The following is a 25,357-nucleotide window of genomic DNA, read 5'->3' as shown; positions in this document are numbered from 1 at the left end:
TTTATTTTAAATGCAGTAGATCAGTTGAAATGATAAAAGTGAGACCTAGAGGATGGGACAACTGGTAAAGTTAAACAGTTTTATTTTGATGCTGAACAACTTGACCAGTGTGTTTTAGGAATTAATGTAATGGGAAGAGTGCATGACATGTTGAACTAAATAAATTTCAGGTATTTGGTGAATAAAACACAACTGCATTATGTCTCAGGGTCGTAATAGACATAAGTTCAGCAGAGTGCCCAAAGCAAAGGGGGCCTGATCCCAAGCCCATTGGAATCAGTGGGAATCTATTGACTTCAGTGGCATTTGGAGCAGGCCTGGCCTCTTAAATAAAGAAAACCATCTTTGATTTGTCTGGCGTTTTCTCTTCTACTTCCTGCTCACTCCCCATCCCTCTTCTCGGGGATTTGGCCTGAGTTTGGTTGACACCTACCCATCCTTAGAGCTGCTGCATCCAAGTGAGTGCAGCCCACCGTTCTGTGTTATGTCTGGATGTGAGGCTGGTGCAGAAGCTGTTCAGCAGGTTTGCAGCCTTGTTACTGAAAGGACAGTTGCATTCCATTTTGTGCTAAACATGAGACTAGTTGTAAATAACTTGGATCAGCTGGGTTTTATTACATCAGAATTGCCATACTCAGGTCACATCACTGGTCTTTCTAGTCTCTGTCAGGGCCAGTATTAGATGCTTTGGAGGAAGGGGCAAGAGAATCCTGCAGTGGATCTTGATGAAATAACCTGACCATTGGGGAACTTCCCCCAACCACTGACAGTTACAAGTTGGCTTATGCCCCTAAAGCATGAGGAATTGTATCCCTTATACAAATAAATCCTGTCTAATAGAAATGTGGATGGTCTCAATAGCCATATAAAAGTGTAATTCTATGAAATACTTGGCCTCAGTGATTGTGTGAGACAATGAGTTCCACATATTAATTGTTACCTGAGGAGCCTGCAATCTAAGAGCTGAATTTCGGTAGCCACTTTGTCTGTGGGCTAATTTTTTTAGGCATTCAGGGTGGTAGGGATGGTGTTAAAATAAGTTTGATGTTAGAAGCACCTGGCATGCCCTTTGTAAGGGTTTAATCTCTTACACACACACTCTCCCCCATTAGACATTGAGCAGTTTTTGATTGTTGAGCAAACTTAAAAGCTATATATAATTTATTCTTTCTGAGATCATAGAATATCAGGGTTGGAAGGGACCTCATGAGGTCATCTAGTCCAACCCCCTGCTCAAAGCAGGACCAAGCAGGGAGTTGGACTAGATGCCCATATTCTGATTTAGCTTGGAGCATATTGGTACCTTTTGATTTAATTGCAAATACAGATATATTCCTAATGTACAATAATAAAGAAAAAATTCTTTGAAATTTCGCATGTGACCGGAAAAGCCACATGTCTAGTAATCGAAGAAGAGTTTTGGAATTAAATTGAAAAATTTGAATTTTTGCCAACTTCTTTCTGCTATATTTTCATGTTGCTCCCTTATAAAATTTTGGCCAATGGGTTGATGAGAAGTGTGAAAACTATAAATAAAAGCAGGGTTAGCTCCTGTAGCCCCATCAGTTATTACAGCTCTATTTCCAAAGCCGTTTAGGTATAATATGATGCTTCCAGTGAACAATCTCCTGCAGTCTAACAAGCCTGTGGATCTCAGAACAGTTCATTTTGGATGTTAGTGGTTTCATAATTAATACTTCACTTCTTGGGGCCACAGACAGATGTGTGTTCTGAAATGACTCCAGGTTTTCTTAGTACACATTCTATAGAAGAGCAGGAACTCACATTTTAGATGTTGGAAGCTAGAAATTGCTTTTAAATTCTTGGTGAATATATTCATAGTTTGATCAAGAGTTTTCTGCTTAAACCTTAAGTGAATAATATCATAGGCTCATAGACATTAAAGTCAGAAGGGACCATTATGATCATCTAGTCTGACCTCCTGCACAATGCAGGCCACAGAATCTCACCCACCCACTCCTGCAATAAACCTCTCACCTATGTCTGAGCTATTGAAGTCCTAAAATCATGGTTTAAGTATTTATGTAGAGTCTAATGTGTGCCTTAGAGACCATAATAAGACAAGCCCCTGCCCAAAAGTGTTTTACGTCACTTACATGTTCTGCTTTCTGTTGTGTTGAGCCCTATAGAGAGTTCTCTTTCATGGGCCCGTAAAGACTTGAAGCAGGCTGCATTGCACACTGAGCTCCTTTTATTTATCCACTTGTCACTTAGGAGCCAGTTTTGAATTCGTTCACCCTGCTTGGTCTGTCTTCAGTCTCAAGTCCAGGCATCCACCCTTAGACCTGAATGGATTTTCATGGCAGTTTCACAGCAAGTCTCAGTGTTAGTTTTCAGAGTAGCAGCCGTGATAGTCTGTATTCGCAAAAAGAAAAGGAGTACTTGTGGAACCTTAGAGACTAACAAATTTATTAGAGCATAAGCTTTCGTGAGCTACAGCTCACTTCATCGGATGCATTCAGTGTTAGTTGTCACTGATGTGTTGGGTTGCATGTAGTGCGGGTGCTGAGATACTATGGTGATGGATCTAAGAATCTAGCTAATGCTGGTATTTGGAATGCCTTTAAAACTGAGCTGGGACTGTTCCATTTCTTGTTCTGAAGACCACAGGCACTAGTCTGTTAAACTTTCTGTTTTTGGGAGCAGGAGGAAGCTAAGATTTTGATAAAGCTAGTAATGTAAACTGGTTAATTTAATTAATTAATTACATACTCTGAGTAATTTATTGTAACCTGAGTCCTCTTGAATTGCAATGTTTGTGGCAGGTGTAAGGTTTTCCATAACAAGTGTCATAGTACTCTGGTAATTACATTTCTTCTGGTCTTTATAATCTTACGTTTCTTCAGCTTTTGATCTCTCAGCTGATGCAAATTGCAATTGGTTGAAGTTCAGGCTGTAAGGGTTGATGGTTGTGTGGCCAAATCACAGCATTGGGGATTTTAGATAGGCAAAGATTTTTCAAAACCACCCAGTGGCTTTTGGGTTTTTCAGTTTTTCAGGGGACAACTTGAGTCTCCCTAAAGAGCCCTGATTTTCAGAAAGTGCTAAATAGCCAACCACTGAAAATCAGGCTCCTTAAAGATGCGCCAAGAGGGAGCCCAAAATTGGAGGTACCCAGATTCATTAGTCACTTTTGAAAATCATGACCATGACTTCTGTGCCTCAAATATCTCAGTTTACAAAATGAGGCACAGAAATCATGGTTTTGATTTTCAAAAGTGATTAGTGAGTCTGGATACCTCCTTGAAGGAGCCTAACTAGTTATTTGTAAAGTACTTCGAGATCCACAGGAGCTACAGCTGGCTGAAAACTCCTGAATTTTGAATTTTCTGTGAAAAATAATTAATTTTAACTAAAATCTTTGCCCTGAACATTTTCCAGTTTTTCAATCAGCTTTAGTAAGAACATAGGCCTTGGCAGAGTGGATCAGACCTAGAGTCCATCTAGTCCAGTAGCCTGTCTGACACTGGCGAGGACTAGATACTTCAGACGAAAGTGCAAGAAACCCCTTAGTGGGCATAGTCTACCCTTCGGGAAATTTCCTAACCCATAATAGAGATAGGGTTAAATCCCAAAGGAGGATTTAGCTCTCTTCCAAAAAAAGGTTTAGTATCTACTGTTATAACTCTAGATATTCAGGTTATCCCTGCAAATAGCCAGTCTGCCATGGTTGGAAGGGGAGGTATGAGGTGAAAACATGTTTCTGTGTGTATGTATATTGTTGCTCTGCTTGTTGCCACAGAACAGCAGTGACAACTCCCATGTATTTCCACATTGTCTTCATTTTCATCTTCGCTTCCCCTGCCCCTTCCATATCAGAACCTCGTTACGCCTTGTTGCCGTGCAGGAAAGGTGATGAGCCTCAACCGCTTTATGCATCAGGAATGGGCAATAAAAGGCAGTGATGCCAGTGTCCGGGCTGTAGAGGGGGAATGGAATCATTGCCTTGGCAGCATCTGCTGCTTCTCTAGGAGTCTTTCGTGCTGGCTGTAACACCCAGGTGGCTTGGTAACAGCCAACCTTTGGTCCCTTACATAACAGTGAGGAGTATTTACTGCAGTGTATGCTGCAAAATTTACAGCTCTATTTAATTGTAACTTTGGAAGAGAAAAGCGTTATTTGCTAGTATATAGGGGAACTGTTGGTCTTGCCTGGAGGCTGGGTACCTTAATCCTGATTTAGCTCTTGCTTCTCCTTTTATGGGAAAGTTACATAGGGGAAGGATGATCCAGTGGCTTCGGATGTTAGCCTGGGACTCAATTTTCTATTCCCTGCTCTGCCACAGCCTCCTTGTATGACCTTGGGCAAGTCACTTAGTCTCTCTGTCTCAGTTTCCTACCAGTACAGTGGGGATAATAGCACAGCCCTAGTTCACTTGAATGTTCTTGAGGCTAAATACATTAGACTGAGGCACTTGGATACTGTGGTAACAGGGGCCAGGTAAGGGCCTAACGTAGTCTGTAGAAAGATTACTTTCTCGTACATTTGTTTTTAAAGGTCTCTTATAGATTTAATAGACACTTTTCTTCAATAGAATTCTTTAGGATGCTTAGAAACCTACAGGAAGGATATTGCCCTTGTTAAATTCTGATGGGCTTTAGAGTAATTTCTGTAGAAATCCTATTACATTTCTATAGAAATGTATTTATTTCAACCCTGTTAAAATCTATAATGCTTTTCCCATTGGTATAATGTACACTTGTTCGTATGGTGGATTTGGCTTATCTGTGTGTCCCTGATTATTGTCAAATTGGGGCCGGCCCATCCCTCAGTTGGGTTATAGATGCAAAGTAGCTAACCTGTGGCTGAGATGCAAACCTTAACTTTTTGAATTTCGTCACATGTATGTTAAAATCTCAACTGTAAAATTGTTTTAAAATAAAAAGTGATACATGAAATTTTGTGAGCATTGAGGCAGTGTTCCTCGTCATCAGAAGGGAAAGGAGAGATCCAGAGAGTCAATTAAATGCACTGTTTTTGTGTTTGAACATATGACCATTAGTGTAAATGCAGCTGATTCACTGTGCATCGTTCAAGTACTGGGTATGACCTGCACTTTCATATGTTAAAAAGTTATTTGGAACTTGTGTACTGAGCATGTTCTATGAAGCTTTAAAAGTCTCCAACTTTAGATTTTCTTCATGCAGATACAAGGCACAATTCTGCACTAGGGGTTTGGAGATTAGAAAGAAGCAATTTTTTGTTCATCAGAATCTGCTCGCACAAATGGGGCTGGGGGCTAGGGGGGCGAGAGAAATGGAATTTAACCACTATCCCCAAAATCTCCTTTGGGTGGGAAGCGAGCAGGAGAAATGTTACTCAAGAGTTTTTTGGATTTTTTAAATTAAATTTAAGAACTTGGAATGGAAGTACCTGCCTAGCCGTAACTCTAGCATTGCTCTGCACACGTTCACTTGGATGGAAAATTCCAGGCTTCTCAGGGTTAACGCAGGTTTTTCTGAGAAATTGCATCCCTGGAAAATAAACTTGCATGACTTGACTAACTTAGTTGACTCCAGGCATATTATTGGTAGCCGCAAGAGCTTTACCAGTCAGTGGTATATCCCAGTGCTACAATTGCATTCCCTTTGAGGATGCTCATGTGTCTACATTGTAATTAAAAACCCATAGCTGGCCCGTGCCGGCCGACTCAGGCTCACGGGGGTCTGGCTAAGGGGCTGGGTCCGCCAAAAGTCCATCTAGCCCAGTATTCTGTCTTCTGACCATGGCCAATGCCAGGTGCTTCAGAGGGAATGAACAGAGCAGGTAATCATCAAGTGATCCATCCCCTGTCACCCATTCCCAGATCTGGGACCCTCCCACCTTGCAAGGTCCTATAGCCCAGAATCCAGCCCAAGCCCGAATGTCCACACTGCAATTAAACAGCCCTTTAGCACAACCCTGAGTCAGTGGGCATGGGCCAGCCACAGGTTTTTAATGCAGTGTAGACATACCCAGGATGTGAGAGATTTCCGCTTTTGCATGCTGTTGTAGAAGGGAGAAACCAGAGTTTCTGTGCCATTCTTTTAGGAATTAGGACTTAAAATCTTAATCATCCACAGAAGAGAAGGGTCAGAACGAGTTAGAAGATTTTCCCGTGCTGAAACCTCCTGAATTGTTGTTGTTCCCCTCAGCATGTTGATGCTTTTAAAACCAGGAGAAACTGTTTTGCTGTTTCTCCGTCAGTTATTTTGACGCTAATTAGTGCTGCGGATCTTGTTTTGATTGGTGTCTTGATGCATCATAAAAAGAGTTGCTGAAAGAGTTGAATTATAATATCAGCAGTTCTGCCAAGTGTATTGAGCTGTTCTGAAAAGCAACTTGTCTTTCCTGACCCAGATACACAGTTTCCCACTGTGGTAGATGCTGCCAGAAAGACTCTTGGCAGAAAGCCAGAAATAAAATTATACTGCAGAATTCTATTCCTTTCCTGATCCAAGCAGCGTTGTGTGTGTCGTGATGAAAAATTACCTGCCTTTTTCATGCAGAGCAGAAATTAAAACTAACTCACAATTAAAGCTCCAGGACTCTTATTTTGATATTAATCCTTGCCCTTAATTTCACTGAACATAATTTTTTTTTTTCCCCTTGTATGCTGCATAAACTGCAGCATTTTTGCTGCTGGGTCTGATCCTACCTGCAAACCCCAACCTACTTTGGGAACCTCCCTTCCTACTCTCTTCAGCATTAGTTCTCTCTCCAGTACCGGTGCTCTCAACTCTGTTGAGGTCAACTTGGATCATTTCAGGATTATTTGTGTTGCCCTTCAACCTGCTGTTTACGCTACAGTGCCTCACCTGCTGATGCTGGAGTGAAGGAAAGATTAGAAGGGCAGAGGGTGCTTTAGTGCCCCAGAAAAGCACTGCTGGCTTGTCGAGTCTTGCTGTAGCATTGAAGTAGTCGTCATGGACCCTGGACTCTCCCGACAGCCTGGCCAGACGCCCAAGCAGAAGAGAAGTGGGCATTTAGATAACTAAAGAGTTCAATGTACTGTGATCCTGTTTCCGTTCCCCAGTTATTCCAGCAGCGTTTCTCTGCACAAAGCGCTGCTTTGGGCGGCTGGGTTGGTAACAGGTACCCAAGGCGCCCTTTTCTAAGGCTAAAATGGAGTCTTAGCTGCCTTGTTCATTTCAGGCCCTGTGGAGTTTGCAGACCTGTCGCTCCTGCCTGCCGCCTTGCCAATCAGAAGTATCTAAAGACAGCTAAAGGGCTGCATGTTGGTATGTCCAAAACTATTTAAATGAGCATCTTTAAGTCCAGGAAGCACAACTGACAGCTGCAGGAATAAACCCTATTATTAAGGCCACATATTAAACTCTTCATTCATCTCATGCCCACACCAAAAGTTCCTTGTGAAGGATGGGATGTTTAATGGAAACATTTCTGGGCCCTCTGTGGCCATCCTGCTGGGCGTGGAGGCCCAGGCATGGTGCAGCCACTTCTAAATTGGCTACATTAGGATTAAGATGAGCCTCAAGAGCCCATTTCCTGTTGTGTTTTAGTTCTGTTGAGAAACTGTGTTTTTTTTGAACATCTGTGTTCTGGTTGTTCCAGACCTGCTGTGGAGACAGTTTAGAGAGACCATGAGTTACCTCGTTTAGTGCTGGTGTGTAATAACACTTCACATTGCTCTAGTGCCTTTGGTCTGAGGATTTAAAAAATCACATCAATCCTCCTCACCTGGCCCCAATTAGGTGAGGAAGTATGATGCCCATTTTACAGGTGAGGAGTGAGGCACAGAGACGGTAAATGACTTTCCCAAGGTCACTCATGGCTTTGTTTACCCTAGAGGCTTTTCCTGGAAAATTCATTGCAAGCTGTAGTGGCACTTGCTGTGGGGTAGCCCAGGAACAAGTGGCTTTTACCATCATGTTCTCTAGGGCGTAGGCCACCCCTTAGGAACGCCAACCATCCGGATGGAGCTGTCTCGGGTGGGGGTTGGTCCTAGCATAGATGCTCTGTGGTGAGTTGGTGGCAGAACAAAGCTGCTGGATTAGAAGGATTGCAGTCCGTTTTTCTGAATCCCTTCTGATGGGCCTGGTAACAAGCACAGTGCTCAATCCAGATGGCTGGGGCTGCTCTAATCTTGGCTTCTGTTTATTTTCCACTCTGTGCCTTGTTCTTAAAGTAGCATCTGAAATTTTAGAAAGCAGGCTCCATTCTGTTTAGTGGTTTTATTAAACGTTCTCTCCTGGGGCCTGAACCGCATCAAGTTTTTCTTTGTGCGGACACTTCTGAGGAGTACTGTTGGGCAATTAATAATTTGAAAGGACAAACTGTAGGACAGCTCCAACTAGAATTGTGTGGTGATTTTTCTTCTTCTTCTTCTCGAATAATATCGATAAAGATGCTGTCGTCTGTAACTCCCTCCCTAATCGGAGCACAGTGCAGCCATTTCCCCAGACCTCAATTGCTCACTTTTGGGGAAAAGGACAGGTAGAACTGGATTAATGGTGACTCTTGCCTGACTTGTTTTGCTTGTTAATGCAACTAGGAGCCTCTCTGAAAAGCTGCATTGTTCTACCCCTCTCAAGGATAGCATTGAAAGGTGTTGATGCTGCATAACATGTCCACTGTGCAGCAGAGAGAAAATAGCCCTGATCACAGCTGTAAACATTTGCTTTGAAGCTATTTCAGGTTTTCAGAGAGTATACAAGAAAGAGCTCAGTGCATGCAGAATTGCACCTTGAGGTACATTTGTTCTCGGAGCTCAAGAGGTGGATTGCAGGCTTGGCCTCTAGACAGTACTATCTGCCCAGCAATTTAGTGAAGCACCAGAATTTGCTCAGTCAGCCATTTCCATCCATCTGTTTTCAGTGTGTTGTCACCTATAACATGTAGCTTATAGCAGTCCTGGAAGGGAATCCAGGCTGGAGCGTAGCTTGGCGTCTAAAGACTGGGATGATGGGCACATTTGCTAAATCCAGATAGAGGCCTTCCTGTGTTTTTAAGCCCGTCGGCTGCTCTGGTGAAGAACATTTGACGCAATATTGCCATGCTGAGAAGTGGCAGAAAACTGCAGACTGGGCCCTGGCTGACACCCCTGTGCAGCTGAAAGTGTTGGGTGGAGGGTGTGGCACTCGCATGTTTCCCATTAGCCAAAGGACAATTTGGCTTTTTCAGAAAGTAACAAGAATCCCGACTGCAATGGGCTCTGTTTCCATACCTGGGACACTGTCTGGGGCCTCAGCAGCTGCTCGTCGCAGGGAGGAGGTGTACGAATGCCAGGGAAGTCCAAGGGTGTTCGTGAGGCCTGAGAGTTTGCTGCCTAGTGTCCCAATCTGCAATCATTTAAATGTGTATAACTCTACTCATGTGAGGTGACCATTGACATCAGTGGGGCTACACAAGTGAGTAGTTATCTGCATATGGGAGCATTTGCAAGGATTGGGTCTGTGCAAAGTAAGTCTGAGACTTCAAAAGCTGCCCCAGGGTTTGGACCCCAGTTCCCGTTGGGATTTTAATGGCAACTTTGGCATTTCAGCCTGCAGTGGGAGGGCAGGATTGGAATTTTCCGAGGCTGGAGAGCCGAGCAGTTCGTGAGTGTGTGCTATGGGGAGGCTGCATTGGTGGAGAGGAAGTCTTAGCCTGGTTGTGTGGTAGTCCCTGTTGGCCCTGCCATGGAAATAGGAACTCTAATTTGGTTGTGTTTGTGCAAATATACCTGTGTTTATTGTCCAAGCTCTGTCCCTGTTGGGCTTTCAGGGCCCTTTCTTGGCAGAGGCTCATCTCAATCCATCTCTCTCCCTGTGAACCTGTCCCGCCCAACCCTTCTTGCCCCCAAAAAGCATTTACTGTAATCACATCTGACCCCTTCATTATTTATATTCTCCTTCAACCCGTCCCCATATTTAACCATAAGTGGGGCCCGCATACCAAACCCTTTCACTGGCTGGTTGGTTGGTTGGTTGTTACACTGTACTGTATCCCAAGTACAGTAGTCTGGAGTTTGCAGAGACTCCTTTATAGACAACAAATTGCTCCCAAAGCTATTAGTCCTGTAAATCTGCTTCACTTCTCAAATAGGGGCACAGTGAAGTGGAATGTATTGCTCCCTTTCTAGGTGTGTGCGAATCTGTACGGGATGCAACATTTCAATAATTTTGTCACACCTCTGTAGTTAAAGCACCTACTATGCTTTCAAGTGACTTCTCCAGTCTCTATGCTGTTGGCAAAAGCAGGTTCTGACGTTTAACAATGTCAGGATTGTTTGATAGACAATATGCAACATATTGTTTGATGTGCAGGATTGAAAGACACAAGAAAAAGAGAGCACGTGTCAGCTGGCAGGATTTTACCAACTGGCTTTCAACCCACTGCAAATGTGTCTGAAAAGTTCACGTGGTGGTATACGAAATGAGAGGGAAACAGGAGTTCTTTGCAAGGACTGGGATTCCATAGTGCGCACTGAACTAGTTTCCTCTCCTTTCTGTCACATGGTACTTGCCCCATCACTGTGTCCTCCTGTTCTCGCCAAGCACCTATTTGCAGTTGCATCGTGGTGCCCCCCAGTAGTGGTGCCTGTTGCTCTGGGATAGGGGAAGGAGCTTTATGCTTTTATTTCAATGTTTTTCTTTTTAGCTTTGCCAATATGCACGGAACAGAAAATGTGCCAGACGGCGGTTGTTGATGAAGGTTCTGCATAGTGCTCGGCACCCAGGGGGTACAGGCCCTAGCCTTCCAGTGTGTGAGTGGGACACCAGTACATGAAGTGCTGGGGTAGTACAATGGGTTTTCAGAAAATAGCCTAGAACAGAGCCCAGCTTGGATTGTTGTGTGTTTCCCTTCTCTGAGCCTGCTGCAGTTTCCTGTCAGCTCCTAACACTGCACTTTTGGAGACTGATTTCTCCATTTACACCACCACCCAACCCCACCTCCGCCAAAGAGAGAAACTCCCTGGCTTTTGGTCTTCCCTGACATGAAATATCATGTTCCATTACAAACAGCAGACACGAGTGAAGGCTTTTTTCAGGTGCAGAGAGGGGTAACTGTTCTGTTGTAACACGGTTCAGAGGAGAAATGACTGGTATTCCCCAGTTCTGCCAAGGCTTGCTGTCCATGGGTTCTCTTGCCTGTCTGGTGCTGTGGAAAGCAGCACAGAGATCCACAGTGTCAGCTAGGGGGCTCAGACGTCATGGGTGATGTTTTCAGAGTGGCGCCAGGTGACTTAGCCATGCATTCTCCTGTGAATTTCACCTTCCATTCGATTTGGACTAAATCCCCTGCCCTGCTTTGAAAACCTCCCTGCCACAAACAGGTACAGGTTGACTCTTTCTTACTATATTTGTACAGCACCTGGCACACTTGGGGCCATCATCCTGATCAGGGTCTTGGGACACTAATGAAGTACAAATAATAAATTAAAAGTAATTCAGTGCCCAAGAATGTGATATATGGATAAAAATGGCACACCAGTTTTGTGGCTGGCTTCATTCAACTGTACTAAATACCCTGGAATTCAGAACTTCCTGGTATCAGAGCTTTTTGAATGCCAGTTGCTTCTCGGCTGATGAATCCAGATGAGGATGGCACAGGAAAGCGGTAACATGTATATGGGCATGTTTAAAAAAAAAAAAGTTGCTTTCTATAGGGACATCTGCTTTTTGTTCAGCATTGATGATTTCCTCCCCCCTCCTTTTGAAGCCTGCTGCTTTAATCAGTGGCTTGGTTTACCGTGCTGCTTTGAAAAGCAATCAGAATTAGCATGTGGTTTCTTCTCTCCAAGTTGTTTCTCTCTCTCTCTCTATTTGCAGGTGTTGTATTGCAGAAAGCGACTCCTGGAGCATCTCGCCTGTATGAACTCTTGAGCTGGCAGGGGATTGAGAGGCTTATGAGGAGGTTCTGTCAGGCAAAAACAGTGCCTAGCAAAGATACCGAGGAGGAGGGAAAAGGAGAAGGGGGAGGGGGAGCGGAGCTGAGTCTCTAGCAAACCATGGTAGGTAACTGTCTTCATTAATATGGCTGCATTAAAATTATTATCCACCCCTAGCCCGTTACGGAATCTGTTAAACCAACAGCGGAAGGATTTTCTGACTCGACTGCATTAAAGATGTCTCCACATGGTTTAAGCAAAGCAAATGAGCTTTGATTTATTGCTGGGGCTTTTTCTAACCGGAAAATTGAGCCTTGTGAGCCTGCAGCACGTGAATTATTAAACACAAATGAAGGGGATGCTCATAAATAACCTTTTCTAATAAAACTGGCATTAGCAAGCTGTTGCAGTGTGTGTGTGTGTGTGTGTGTGTGTGTGTGTGTGTGTGTGTGTGTGTGACCTTGAACTGTGGATTGCATAACAAACACTGACACTCCCCACCCACCCCTTCCTCACAAGATCAGATGTTGGCGCTCTCTATATTTTAATGTTAAAAATTAAAAGCCTGAGCTCTGTGCACACCTATTAATAGCATAGATATGATACATATGTAACCAGTACCCATCTGGGCATATTTGATGACTAAGTGAGGAGTCGCTTCCAATCTGCCTGCTTGTATCTGTTACAAATTGCAAGAGTCAGAGATGCATTGAATTTGCAAAGCTGTGCAAATGTGAAGGTCTTGGAATGGTTAGTTTTTCTAAAATGCATTCAAGGAATCCACCCAATTAACTAATTCCTGAGAGCCAGCTGTTATGAGTAATTTCAGCCTATTGATTTTTTTTTTAAGTCCTCTAAATGTTATTGCTGTGAGACAGAGAGGAGTGAATAGACGCATTATATTTACAATAAAGTACCGTATTCAGATTTGAGTAGACGATTGCTAATGAAATCCATTAAACAATAACCCAGCCAAACACAAATTATGATTTCACCCTCTGTGGTGAGAAGAACGCTAAGGGGGAAAAGGGACATCAGGGAACACAGGGCACCGATTGGACTTTAAATGGAAGCTTGCTGGGTCCAATGAATTCTTGACCCAGGTTCTCTTGCCTAGTACTTATTTTGCCATTGCCTGTTAATGAGGTAACCATGTGTTTCTAATACACAAGTTACAGGCTTATCAGTTTGCCGCTGATGGAGTATTTTCTATAATATGTGTTCACAAGAAGGGAGATTTGGGGAGAAGGGGTCATTCTTTGGGTGGACATGAATTAACAAATCCATCTCACCGATTGACGACTGAGCTGCAGCACCCTTTACCTGCGTCTTGTAACTGAGGTGAACGACAGCAGGGACCTTTGGGATGGAATTCTAGTGTGAGAGTACTGGGCAGGGCGTAGGGGGAGCACTCCTTACCTGTGAACCAATGCACTTCTCCCTGAACATGTACATTGCCTGTGGGATAGGAGAACTAAATGCAGATTCAGCAATGAGACTGCTTGGATCCATTACAGGCCCTGCTGTCTCTGAGCTCAGGCATGGTTACAAGCTGTGAAGTAGGGGGAAAGATTCCCCTTCACTGCAGGATAAATGCAGTTTATGGAAGTAAATGATTAGCAAGAGTGCACCAGTCTGCTGAGCGGCAGGGGAAGGCCCTGTGATCCACGTACTGGGAATATTTTTGATTCTCTCCCGTTTGTAGGGAACAGAGTAAAGAGTTCCCTGACACTGCATCACATTGGTCTTTGAGCACCAGGGTTGCATATGGCTGAAGGAAAAACATCTGTAGACGAGTGGCTGCCCATGCTGACTCACTAACTTTTCAGATCATACATGTCTCACCTGGATGGCATGGCAACCAGACATCTCCAATCAGGTCACAAGTCTCTGTGCCACCTATCCCCATCATGGAACTCCATGAGCCCTCCTTACAAACCCTTCTTAATTTGGGATCCTTTAACCCCTTGTTTTTTCTATTTGATGACTTTAATCTTTCCCCACAAGCTTAACCCTTCCCTTCCCGCCTCCTTTCTAGCCATTTTTCATGCTCTTTGCTGAATTCCCTCCTGTCTGTCAGGATTTTCCTGGTGATGTGTAGATGCAATATCTCAGGCTTGGCAGCACCAAACGCATAGAGCGAGAGGCTAGTGGGCTGCCTCTGTACCCAGCCCAGCATGAGAGGAAAGCTGCAGCTCTTGGCATGTCTAGCCAGGCAGAGTTGTTCTCCCAGATTGTCAAAGCCCTGTATAAAGTGCAGCTTCTCTCAGCCTCCTCCCCAGGACACCTCTTTCCAGATTACCTGCCCCAAAATAAGATGACTTCCTAGCACTTCCTTGATGTGCATGGAGCCCTTGAATTTCCTCTTTGGAACCAGATCAGCTGACCCCTTGGAGCCACTCAGCTGCTGAGGGTCTGAACAAAGGGACAGAGTACTCCAGAATGCACTATGAATTTAGTGAAGAGCCAGGAGCCCCTTTCCTTCATAGTTACTATTTACTGTTTGTATTTCAGTGGGGACTAGAGACCCCAACCAAGCTCAGGGCCTGTTTGTCCAAGGTGCTGCATGGACATAAACATGGGCACAGTCCCTGCCTAGAAAAGCTTAGACAAAAAGAGGGAGGAGGAACCAGGCACAGAGGGAAAGTGACTTTCCCAAGGTTACACAGCAGGTCAGTGGCAGTGGCAGAGACAGGAACAGAACCCAGGTTTCCTGCCGCCTCATTCACCCCCCTGCCCACTAGATCTCCCTGGCTCTTTATGCTTCATCAGAACCATGGCTGTTTTCCCAAAGTGAAACTTTCTTGGCGAAGTTATGCAAGGCAAGTACCCAAAAATACCTTTAATAACCATTGCAGGTTGGATTAGCTAGGACAGTGCTTGACTGGTATTCATACCAGCCATTGCTGTGCATGGGTACGTCTCATGCAGATAAGAGACTGCATTGTCCCTGTCCTTAGGAGCTTACAGTTGCTATTGGGTGAAGCTGATAAACAATATGGGGAATAGCAGAAGAGACTGAAAAGACTAGTTGTGGAGTAAAGGAGACGAGAAATTTCTCCTCCTTGCATTTTTGTAGCTCTGGACCCGAGTTTTTCTGCCTCTAGTTTGGGAGCTGGTACAGAGAACATTACAACCTACATTTATGATGGCCAAGTCACAGGCACAATGTGCTGTTGCACTTACCAGTTTATGCCGGTTGGCTTTTTTCAGTGCTTCACATTTAATTGGCTGGGTCTCTCTACTTCAGACAGAGAAGAGATGAACGTTCTGCCGTGATTCTAGACCTTTTTTATCCTAAAATACTCCCCCATCTATATTGGGGAGGATTCCCTTTCAAATAACGCCCTTCTCTTGATAAGCCAGTAACTCTTCTTTTTTTCCCTACTCTTTCCCACCTCTGTAACAGAGATCTATCCGATCTTTTGCTAATGATGACCGCCATGTTATGGTGAAACATTCAACCATTTATCCATCTCCAGAGGAACTTGAAGCTGTCCAGAACATGGTGTCGACAGTCGAATGTGCCCTTAAACATGTCTCCGATTGGATGGATGAATTGAACAAGTCTGTGAAAATCGAGGGAGATGGGGAAGCAAAAGAGGAAGCTGCAGAAAGTAATGCCAAGTGAGTTAGTTAAGCCTCATAATGAGCCACTGTACTACTATGAATGGATTTCTCTCCTGCTAAATAAGGGCCACAGTGTTCTTTGGCTTTGCTGGTTATGAATGTTCATAGCAGGAAGTAGATGTGTCTGGACTCCTTCTGAGATACGAACACATTGCGTGAGTGCAGGGAATGAGTAATGAATAGGAACCTCGTCAGGGGCTGTTCTCGCTTTTAAGATGAAAAGTTTGAAACTTGCAGTTAACAAATTTAAGAAACAAATGCATCTCCCTATAACTCACAAATCTGAATCCAAAACCACAACCATGTGGCGTCTGAGCTGTTTCAGTTTAATAGGCAACAATGAATTTATAAATGTGAATCGTTTATTCAACAGGCTGACTGCTCCAAAGGAGCCATTACTGTACATTGTGTCATTCTGTACTGCATCAAACATCTGTCACTGCACATCTCTCTCTATTCCCTGACATGGTGTCAGATTTTACTCTTCTAGTTTAACTCCAGCAATTTAGGAAACAGCTGGAACAACTGGCCCCTTTTCAGGCTTTTATGGTTAAAGATCTCTAACTCAGGCATTCTTGGCTCTCTAGAGCCATACAGATAATTGAGCTTCACACCCTTAGCCAGGTATGTATTATGGCCAGTTTAGAGATGAGGGAACTGAGGCACAGAGAGGCTGTTTTATCCAAAGCCACATAGCAAATCAGTGGCAGGACCTACAGGACCTGACTTCCAGTCCTGTGCTCTCATCAAACCATACTTTCTCCAGTATAATGACCTTCTTGAGACAAAATCTGATTGGATCATTAACATAACATGGTCTGAGAGCCAGTTCCTGGATTTTGCCTCTAACTCTCCTTGGTACAAGTGGTGGATTATTAATGTGGGTTGCTACTGGGTGAGTTTTGCGCAGTGAGTTCTGATCTGGTTTTAAGATTGGTGTGGAATGGTATATTGGGTAATGCCCACAGGGTCAAGTGCTAGTACTCCACACTAGATAATATATTTTGATGGCCAAATTCTGCTACCTGCCCTTGTGGTGAATATCGCTTTACTCTATCAGTAAGCTCATTGAAATCCAGGATGACTAATTCTGGAGTAAGGTACTTCTCAGCATGAGGTGAAGGTGGCAGACATTTGGCTCTGAGTCAGCAAGACTGTATCCTTAAGTGCTGCTGTATTTGTTTATGTGGGCTGAAGATTTCATTTACTGGTTCAATGTGAAGGAAGCAGTGATTATCAATCTGTCATAAAAATTGTCATAATGAACCCTGATGTGCATTGACAAATCTTAAATCTGACCATTCCCTATCATGCTGGTAACAGTAACAAAGTCTTTAGTTATTTCCAGGTCTCACCTTAAGTGTCAGTATAAGAGTGAGAGAACTGGGAAACAAAGCTCAGTTTTCCCTACTAGCTGGACAGTTTTCCCTACTAGCTCCAGTTTAGAAACAAGAAATGTTCCATGTTAGTTGAGGAAAGCTCTGTATGCGAGAGCTCCCACGATCTGCTTAAAAATCCCAACAAATATGGTGAAATGGTAGAAAGTCCCTTCCCTTCCCTTCCCTTCCCTTCACCAACATTGCTAGTCAAAAGTTTCTCCTTTATCTGGATTTGCTTGATTCTGTCCTATGCACATTTAAAGGGCTTGGGATCTCTGGGAAGAAATCTGCTTACTCAGAGTGAAGTTTCAAAGGGAAGCCCTGCTAACAGGGGCACCATTTGAATAGACTACAGTGAGCTAACTGAGATGCACTTACCAGTGTCCAGGTCAGCGCATAATGTTCTGGGCAAAGCAAACTCCCCACAAGTGGGCCTGCAATTTAGTTGCCTGTTTTCTGAGCACCCTTTTTTGACTAATAAATATTTCTCATATCCATTTCTGATCTTCTCAACATTCTTGTGCTTGTCACTTTTTGGCGCAAAATGTATGCGGAGAATAGAAATGGCAAAATATTTAAATTTCATGACTTTTTTTACATAAATTAACTGATAAATTGGTTTAAGGGTGTAGGATTGTGTGGACTCCAGGGAATAATAGCAGCAGATTGATATGCTATTTCCCTGGAGATGGGCAGTTAAGCTGTGTCATCTTCTGTGGAAGATAAATAACTTCAGGTTTCTGCTGAGCGGTGGACCTTCTTGACTCTCTGACTCTTTAGGTGGGATGCGGTGCACATTGTGTCAGTAATTTCCAAGTGTTATTGGCAGCATTTTACTTTCTGCCATGGATAAAATAAGTGCAGAATGTTTTTTTTTGTTTTTGTTTTTGTTTTTTTAATGGTTTTGATGAAAGTCTTGGCTTGTTTTAAGTGCTGTTGGCATAATCAAACAGCCTGACTTCAATTTCATGATTTTGTGTGCAGGATGTTTTATGATCTTGCTGAGTTCTAAATTTAGAGTGCATTTTTGTAAGTGCCCAGGTCCTCTCTCCAGTAAATCTCCTGTCTACAGATGTTCTGACAAAAAGTCAGCTGGCTGGAGAATAGCAGGTGTCAAGTGTCAAAGCAGAGACATGGAGGGGTTGGGCTATTTCTCTTCCTTCCTCCTCTCTCCAGCTGGTTTTTATAAATCAAAAAGTCGAGAATAATTTCTGTAGAATTTTGCATCAAAGCCAGCCGTTTGCACAGATCAGTGAGTGTTGCCTGCTGGCCTTAAAGGGATGGAGAATTTATATCCATCCCTCCTCCTACAGAGGAGGGAACGTGGTGATTGGAAGGATTCTTACAAGCAGCAAAGCAGGGCAAAACTGTGATGGAAACTAGGGCAAAGAATAATCCGGGCTGCTAGCTGCATGAATCTCCCCTTCTAGCTATAACTGGTGTCATTTCTCCTTCACACTGCTGACCCCCAGTGAACTGACATGGTGACTAGCTGGCTGCCAGCACTAGCACTGTCTGGGGGAAATGTGGGCATGTCAGGACCGTTGGGCTTGCCTGAATGCCTTTCCTTTACAGAAAGAAATCACAGTTGCGGTAGGTCTCTTTTCCACTAGTCTGGGCACAAGAATCCAGGGGGTAGCTCTGAAACCACCCTTTAGTCGGGGATTAACAAACTGACATAACGCTGGCTCTGGGACTTCTTCCCAAAATTTAGCAGATTGCAGCGGGGAAAAGTTTACATGAAAACAAGCAACCTGATTATTATTAATTGTAAAAATTTACAGTGCAGTATGCATCTTCAACATGCTGTGCAAAACATTACCAAACAGTTCCTCCTGCTCCAGAGAGAAAGGCAGGTGTTTGCCCTGTCATCTCGTATTAAACAAATGCTGTCCGGTCAGCTTAGGCTTTGTGAAAACAAACGAAGCCTAGCAGTCATAACAATGTTTCTGTGAACTTTGAAACTCATCAGTGGAAATACTTTTTTTTAGTATGTGGTGGATTATTTTAGAAATTCCCATGCAGGTTGACAAGAATAAAAGAAACAATTAAAGCTAACCCCATCACACTCTGCAAAATAGTAAGTTGGTCATTCACAAACTATTTTAAAAAGAATTACCGTATATACTCGTTCATTAGCTCTTTCGTTTATAAGCCGATCCCCCTAGATGGATAGGTAAAAATAGTAAAAACTGTATGAGCCTTTCATAAGCCAACCCTATATTTCAGGGGTTTGCAAATTTTGGCTCCCGGTCCATCAGGGTAAGCCGCTGGCAGGTCGGGACGTTCTGTTTACCTGGAACGTTCACAGGCACGGAGCCACTCAGCTCCCAGTGGCCGTGGTTTGCTGTGCCTGCAGACGCTACAGGTAAACAAAACAACAGTGTATTAGATATTCAATTCAATGATTTCATAGAGTTTAAAATCATCAAATTTTGGTGTAGATCCATTTATAAGCCAACCCCCGCTCTTTGATGTGTCACATTTTTACCAAAAATATTCAGCTTATGAATGAGTATATACGGTATACTTGTCTGCCAGATTCGCTGCTGAATGTTGCAGCATCTGGCTAATTTTCTAGAACCAGCAAGTGAAAGGGATTTAGAACCTCGGTGACATGGGCTAATGACTTGGACTCTGCAGTGGGAGTCAGGAGACCCGAGCTCTGTCCCCAGCTCTGCCACTGACCATCTGGTGTGACCTTGAGAGTGAGAGTGTCACTTTCCTCTCTCTGCCTCCTCTCTTCCCACTCTGTGTGTCTCTGCTCTGTTTAGGTAATAGGAGACAGTCCTTGTCCACCCCTTTTAAGTATATCGAGTTGTGCCCATGTAGGTGAAGGTAAACACAGGAGAGAGGCTCAGGGTGCATTATCTGATTATGGATCTCGGAGCATGTCTGATCAGATCCTGTCAGTTCAAGTGCCACTAACTGCACAGCTGCCTCTGTAGCTGAGGCTGTTTTCACCACTCCAATGCTTACAACCCTTTCCATGGGTTATGGAGCACAGTGATATGCCACTAGCTAGTGCTGCAGCGTCCAAGAGGCATCTCTGAGGAGTGCCTGTGTGTGAATGTCAGTAGGTGTGAGTGCTCCTCTTCCGTTTCCCGTGGATTCCTGCTGGTTTGTGCACTCTTGGGCTGCTCAGTTACGTTTTTGTCTGTTTTCAGCACTCAAAGCTGAAGTGTCGTTTATCTTGCTTTGAAACTTATGACATTTACTGTGGCTCTTGAGTCTCCAGAGAAAACCAGGAGAACATTTAAGTCTGATTCCCCAGCCTCTGATTCTTCTAGTTTTCAGTGGTGAAAATTTTAAAGGGCTCCTACAGAGAAGATTGCTTGAAATGGGGAGCCTTCCTAAAGTATCTAGTGTTTGCAGTATTCACAAAAACTACAGAAATGGTTTGCACAATATTTTGAAGTTACAAGCTTCAAAAAATACATGTAAAAGGAGGGATAGGCCCCCACTGTCAGGTGTGCTGGGGCCCTCAGGAGCATAAGTCTCATTGAAAGACAGTTGGGCTTAGGCTCATAAGAGTCCAAGTCACTTTTGAAAATGGGTCTGAGGCTTCTGAAAACTTGACACCAGGCTCATTTGCACTCTCCTTCTCCTGCAGTTAGGCAGTGAACTGCTTGGAGCTTCATAACTTAATCCAAATCTTTGATTCACAATTTGGTGACTACAGAAGCATTACATTCATGTTCACATTAGCTTCCATCATTTTCCTGTTGGCTACTTGCAGAAAAGCTGTCAGTGCTTTTCATGATCCTGTCACTGATGCATTGCAGAAATGCTGGAATTGTTTCCATCAGTCTCTGTTCCCTGGCTACACTTGGGGGGGGGGGGGTTTAGGCGTGAAAATATCACTGTAATTTTTCAGACATGTTTCATTTCCAGGAATCAAGGTGGTCGGACCTTATGTGGTGTGATGAGAATTGGTTTGGTTGCAAAGGGCTTGCTGATAAAGGATGACATGGATTTGGAGCTAGTTCTCATGTGCAAAGAAAAACCCACAAAGACCTTGTTATATACAGTCAAAGACAATCTCCCAATCCAAGTTCAGGTAAGTTAATTTGGGTAAGTCCTCCAGCTCTGATTGATAGTATTGCAAGACATATTCAGCTAAAAGCTGCACTGGGTAAAAGCTGAAATTTGATACCAAGAAAAATACAAGTGGTAAAGGTACAGAGAGCAAAGACTGTACTTAAAATCTAGGACAGCGGCTAGAGCCTGTGATACCTTAACCAGATGGGTAGAAAGGCTATCCTCAAAGCCTTCTTCCCTAGTCCTTGTTCCTGACATCAGTCCTGCTATGCCCTCCAGCTAACCTTCCTATTGGAGAATTCACCCATCTGGACTCTTCCCTGCTCTCACTCCTAACACAGAAACTAAATGGGATCTTAGATCTCCCTTCTCCTGAGCATGTCAGCCTGGCTCATTCTGCCCTGTGTGTTGAACTTCCCCATTACTGAAGCTTTGTCCCTCAGCTCTGTTTCAGTCTAAACTCCCCTGTGATTCTTAAGTGACAATAGGTAAGGTTCAGAGTTTGTCATGGTTTATTTTTAGAAAAAGTCACCAACGGGTCGCGGGCAATAAACAGAAATTCACAAGAGCCTGTAATCTGTCTGACTTGACTAAAAATAACTGGGTGGGGCAGGGGCTGGTGGGGAAGGAATGACAGCTGGAGCCCCACCCCACCACCAGGGGCAGGCACACAGTCCTGATTCTGGCCACAGCTACAGGGGCGATTGGGGGGTGGGGATGCACAGCCCCAGTTCCAGCTGCAGGGGTGGTAGAGGGAGGAACGCAGTGTGCCAGCCACAGTCATGGGGGTGGGGAGCGCACAACCCCGGCTTCGGTTCCAGCTGCAGGGAAGGGGTGCACAACTCTGGCTCCAGCCCCAGCTTCAGCTGCTAACAGCTGAAACTGAAGAAGTCACGGAGGTCCAGTAAAGTCACGGAATCCTGAATCATACCCTTAACAAGAGGCCATTCTGAGCGGTCAGTGGTCCCGGATCACGATGAGCCCTTGATACGTACTTAGTACTAATTTGTACCTTTTTGTTTTGGTGTGTAAAAAAAGCATCCTGTGAACAGATGCAGCCGCTACCACCTCTTTTTAAGGGAACTCAGGGTTATAGCTTCCTTTGACACATCCCTAGGCCTGAATAATTAGTCCAGCCTGAAGCTCATGGCATGCACTATTGCCTAGAGACTGTGCCACAACAAATACGTCTCGCAAGTAGCTCTTTCTAAAATAGGTGATGAAACTCATTCTCCCTCCTTTCTGGTTTGCTTTCTTGTCTCATGTTTATTTCCACATACAGCGTACACGTTTCTTCCTTTCCTGGGAACTGTACTTCCCATTGTTCATTTGTTTGCACACAAGTGTTCAGCTTATATGGAGGGAAAGTCCTACTCTGCAGACACAGCCGTGTCCAGAGCTGGGGCCTGGTGGGGACATGTGGGGTAGTGGAGAGGGTATGTTGCTTGCCTGTAACTGTTTTTTTCTGGAGGAAGCAAGTGCCCTAGATTTATCTTACTATTTGTAAAGATGTGGTGATTAGAAAGGGTAACTCTTACATGCTCTCTGTGGTTCCAGTTCTCTAAACTGGTCCATGTGGATGGACCTCATCTCCTACAGAGTCCCATTGAAGTCAGTGCGGCTCCATGTAGGTGCCGAGGTCTTGTCCAGGCAGATTGGCTGGTAGGACTGAAGCCATTTATTCGCTTGTATCCGCTGCTAATTGTCAGGATGGTGGTAGACTGCCAGGGGGTTTGCATTTAGAGGCAGCACTGCTGAGAGTTAGATACTGTAAGAGCTACAATTGCTGGCAAATAATTCACCCTTCGGCAGCTTCAAAAGACGACTGATCACTGTCTGCACAGTGAGTGGGACACTGTAGTGCATTTATGCGGCCACCATTTAGCATTTTTCTGGTGAACAGCTGTTTGCGTTTTTAAAAATTATTTACGACTTATCAACTCTTAGCTGAGGGTGGAGGGGCAGTGCTTAGCAGAGCCTGTGTATTATAGCATTGCAAGTTCACGGGTCGTCTGCAAGGGGCAAATGTTTCTTTAGGAGGTGCTGCCTTTACCATGGTTGAGTGGGGATTTTTGAAAGTGTTTCTTGATGCCTTTCAGAAACTTACAGAAGAGAAGTACCAGGTGGAGCAGTGTGTGAACGAGGCAGCTATTATTATTCGTCACACAAAGGAGCCCACCCTAACACTGAAGGTGATACTTACATCCCCTCTCATTCGTGAGGAAACGGAGAAGAAGGACGGAGGTATAGAGAGAGAGAGAGTCGTTTTTCTGCTTCCCTCAGAGTTTTCTCCTAAATGCTTTCTGACCGTGTAGCATAGGGTTCATTAGCGAGTGAGGTCTCATTTTTGTGTACTGTGTCATCACTAGCGTGGCTCACCTTGATAAGTTACGATTGTTCTTTAAACAGTCAGCAACCATTTAATTTTCACATAAATGTATGTAAAATTCCATTTGCTGTGCAGAAACAGCATTATTATAGCCTTGACTCAGACACCTATTAGATCTTGTCTGAAAGAAAGCAGAACTAGTTATTAGTTAATAATTAAATGGTGCCTCGACAGTCCTGTTTTTAAATTAAATCAGTCATAAAATTGGTTTATAAAATTATTCCTATTGTATAAAAACTGCTCTCTTAAAATGCAGTTCCTACAAAGCTGTCTCTCTTCCTGGCACACAGATTTTGCTAATTATTGATGTGTATGTATATTTCTGTCTTTAAGGTAAGAACTTCTTAACTAGGATACAGTTGAAGTTAAAGCTAAAATACTGCACTTCACTTCTGAAGTTAATGTTGTACCTACTGTCCTGAATGTAAAAATATATTTGGAAAATTATGCATCCTAATTCCTCCCCATCCATTCTTCCCTCTCTGCTGGGGACTTGCAACTTGGCCACAAGAAACTCTTAAGAAGCGTTGACTCTTAACATCTATGAGACTGGAAAGAAACCAAGAGTAACACAGAGCGAATGTAGCCATGTTTTATTTTATTGTAATCTTCTTGTCAATAATTTCTGCTTCCGCTTCCCAAACCTATGCCTAGAAACTTTCCACTGGATGATGTCAGACCTTTGACCAACTGGCCACTCTCTGTCATGACAACTGAGGCAGCTGGGCCCATGTGGGCTAGGGAACTCCCTGTTGCTCTTTTCCCATTTCTAGACTTGCCACAAGTCCCTTTGCTTATTTCCCCTTCCCACATGAAATACCAATACACTGAGAAATGTTGGTCAGTTTCTCTTCATTTTGTGGGGAGAGGGCAGGAAGGATAGATTTTTCAAGTGAAATACAGAACTTAGACAGCAGTTGGAAGTGCAAGAATCTTGCAGTAGAGATGAATAGCAGAGATTCAATAATAAAAATGTCCCAGAATTCCCAAATCATTAATGGGGCTCTTACGCAGAAACACAATTGTTTTTCTTTAAAACAAAAGCCAGATATTTGCAGACTGCTGCACTTTTTCTTCAACTTCCCGGCAAGTGCTGCATTGAGGTTTGTTTCCATTGCAACAGATACACACTCGTGAGACCGAGCACAAAAATTTATGGGAAGGTATTTTTAACATCACTATGTACATGCTCTTTTGCACAAATGTTTCTTCCTGTGTGATCCCTTACGGGAAAGGATGGTGCCTTCATCTGCTGGAATAGAAACCTGGACTTCATTAATTTGGGACTTGTCTGCTAAGCTGCATGAGGACATGAATTTTCATGCTTTCTTGTTTTATTATATTTGTCGTTTTGTTACTGATTTAGAATCTTAAAATATTTTTTTCAAAATTTTGTTCAAAAACCTTGCAGTTCAACTTCTAAGTATAAAGATAGTCTCTGCAAATTTGTGATAGTGTTGGAAATATGAGCTGTTGTTAGATCCACCCTTACCATAAAACTGATGATGGTAGACTGGTTAACACACCTGTTTCTGAAGTCCAGATTCTTTTGTAGTTGGCTTCAATTTCTGTGACGTTCACTCCCTAGTTTATCTGAACAAAGAAAACTTGTAATATTCCCCTTCATAAGTTAATCAAACATTTTTTCTTACTGTATTAGGTAACCAGCTAGAGGGGGAAAAGTGAAATTTTTTCAGCTGTCTGCAACCACTTCTAGTCACTTTGAGCCATTTTAGATTTACTAAGTGAATAAAGTTTCAAATCTAATATCAAGGGGAAATATTTAGAAAAGCTATTCAGGAAAAATAATTTAATATAAAGGGAAAATATTGCAACCCTTCTTTTGATGCTCCTGGACAAATCCCATCAAATACAGGTGTATTTCATATGCCATTTTAAAAACTATTCCTCGCTTTTCTTATTTACTTTTTTCTGATAGAAAAGCTTTTCAAGTTCTTCATAATTTGCTTTTCATCTTGCTAGTAAGAATAGCCATTCTATTCCGGCTGCTGCTTTTCTCTTTGTTCCTTAGTGGGCAGCAGACTAGTAGTATGCTAAGAGGCTGGGTGAAACTGACCAAGATTT

The 25,357-nt window shown here is 43.5% G+C and overlaps 1 protein-coding gene across 6 annotated transcripts in view; it reads left to right on the top strand.

Annotated features, from left to right (window-relative positions):
* The window catches only part of LOC119844411 (spermatid perinuclear RNA binding protein), a 93,047-nt gene that overhangs the window by 37,638 nt on the left and 30,052 nt on the right, over nucleotides 1-25,357 (top strand). For 5 of the 6 annotated variants that reach the window (XM_038375201.2, XM_038375193.2, XM_038375192.2 and 2 more), the window contains exons 2-5: nucleotides 11,775-11,956; nucleotides 15,243-15,460; nucleotides 20,737-20,902; nucleotides 22,983-23,127. In XM_038375201.2, coding sequence (XP_038231129.1) covers nucleotides 11,954-11,956; nucleotides 15,243-15,460; nucleotides 20,737-20,902; nucleotides 22,983-23,127 — 532 coding nt within the window. In that variant the 5' untranslated portion in view covers nucleotides 11,775-11,953. Of the gene's footprint in view, nucleotides 1-11,774; nucleotides 11,957-15,242; nucleotides 15,461-20,736; nucleotides 20,903-22,982; nucleotides 23,128-25,357 lie in introns of those variants that run through there. The other variant, XM_038375196.2, reaches the window with a different exon arrangement.

The sequence above is a fragment of the Dermochelys coriacea genome, chromosome 16, assembly GCF_009764565.3.
Source record: "Dermochelys coriacea isolate rDerCor1 chromosome 16, rDerCor1.pri.v4, whole genome shotgun sequence".
NCBI lineage: Eukaryota > Metazoa > Chordata > Testudines > Dermochelyidae > Dermochelys > Dermochelys coriacea.
Note: the sequence above shows the minus strand (reverse complement) of the source record. Positions and strands in the feature narration are given on the sequence as shown.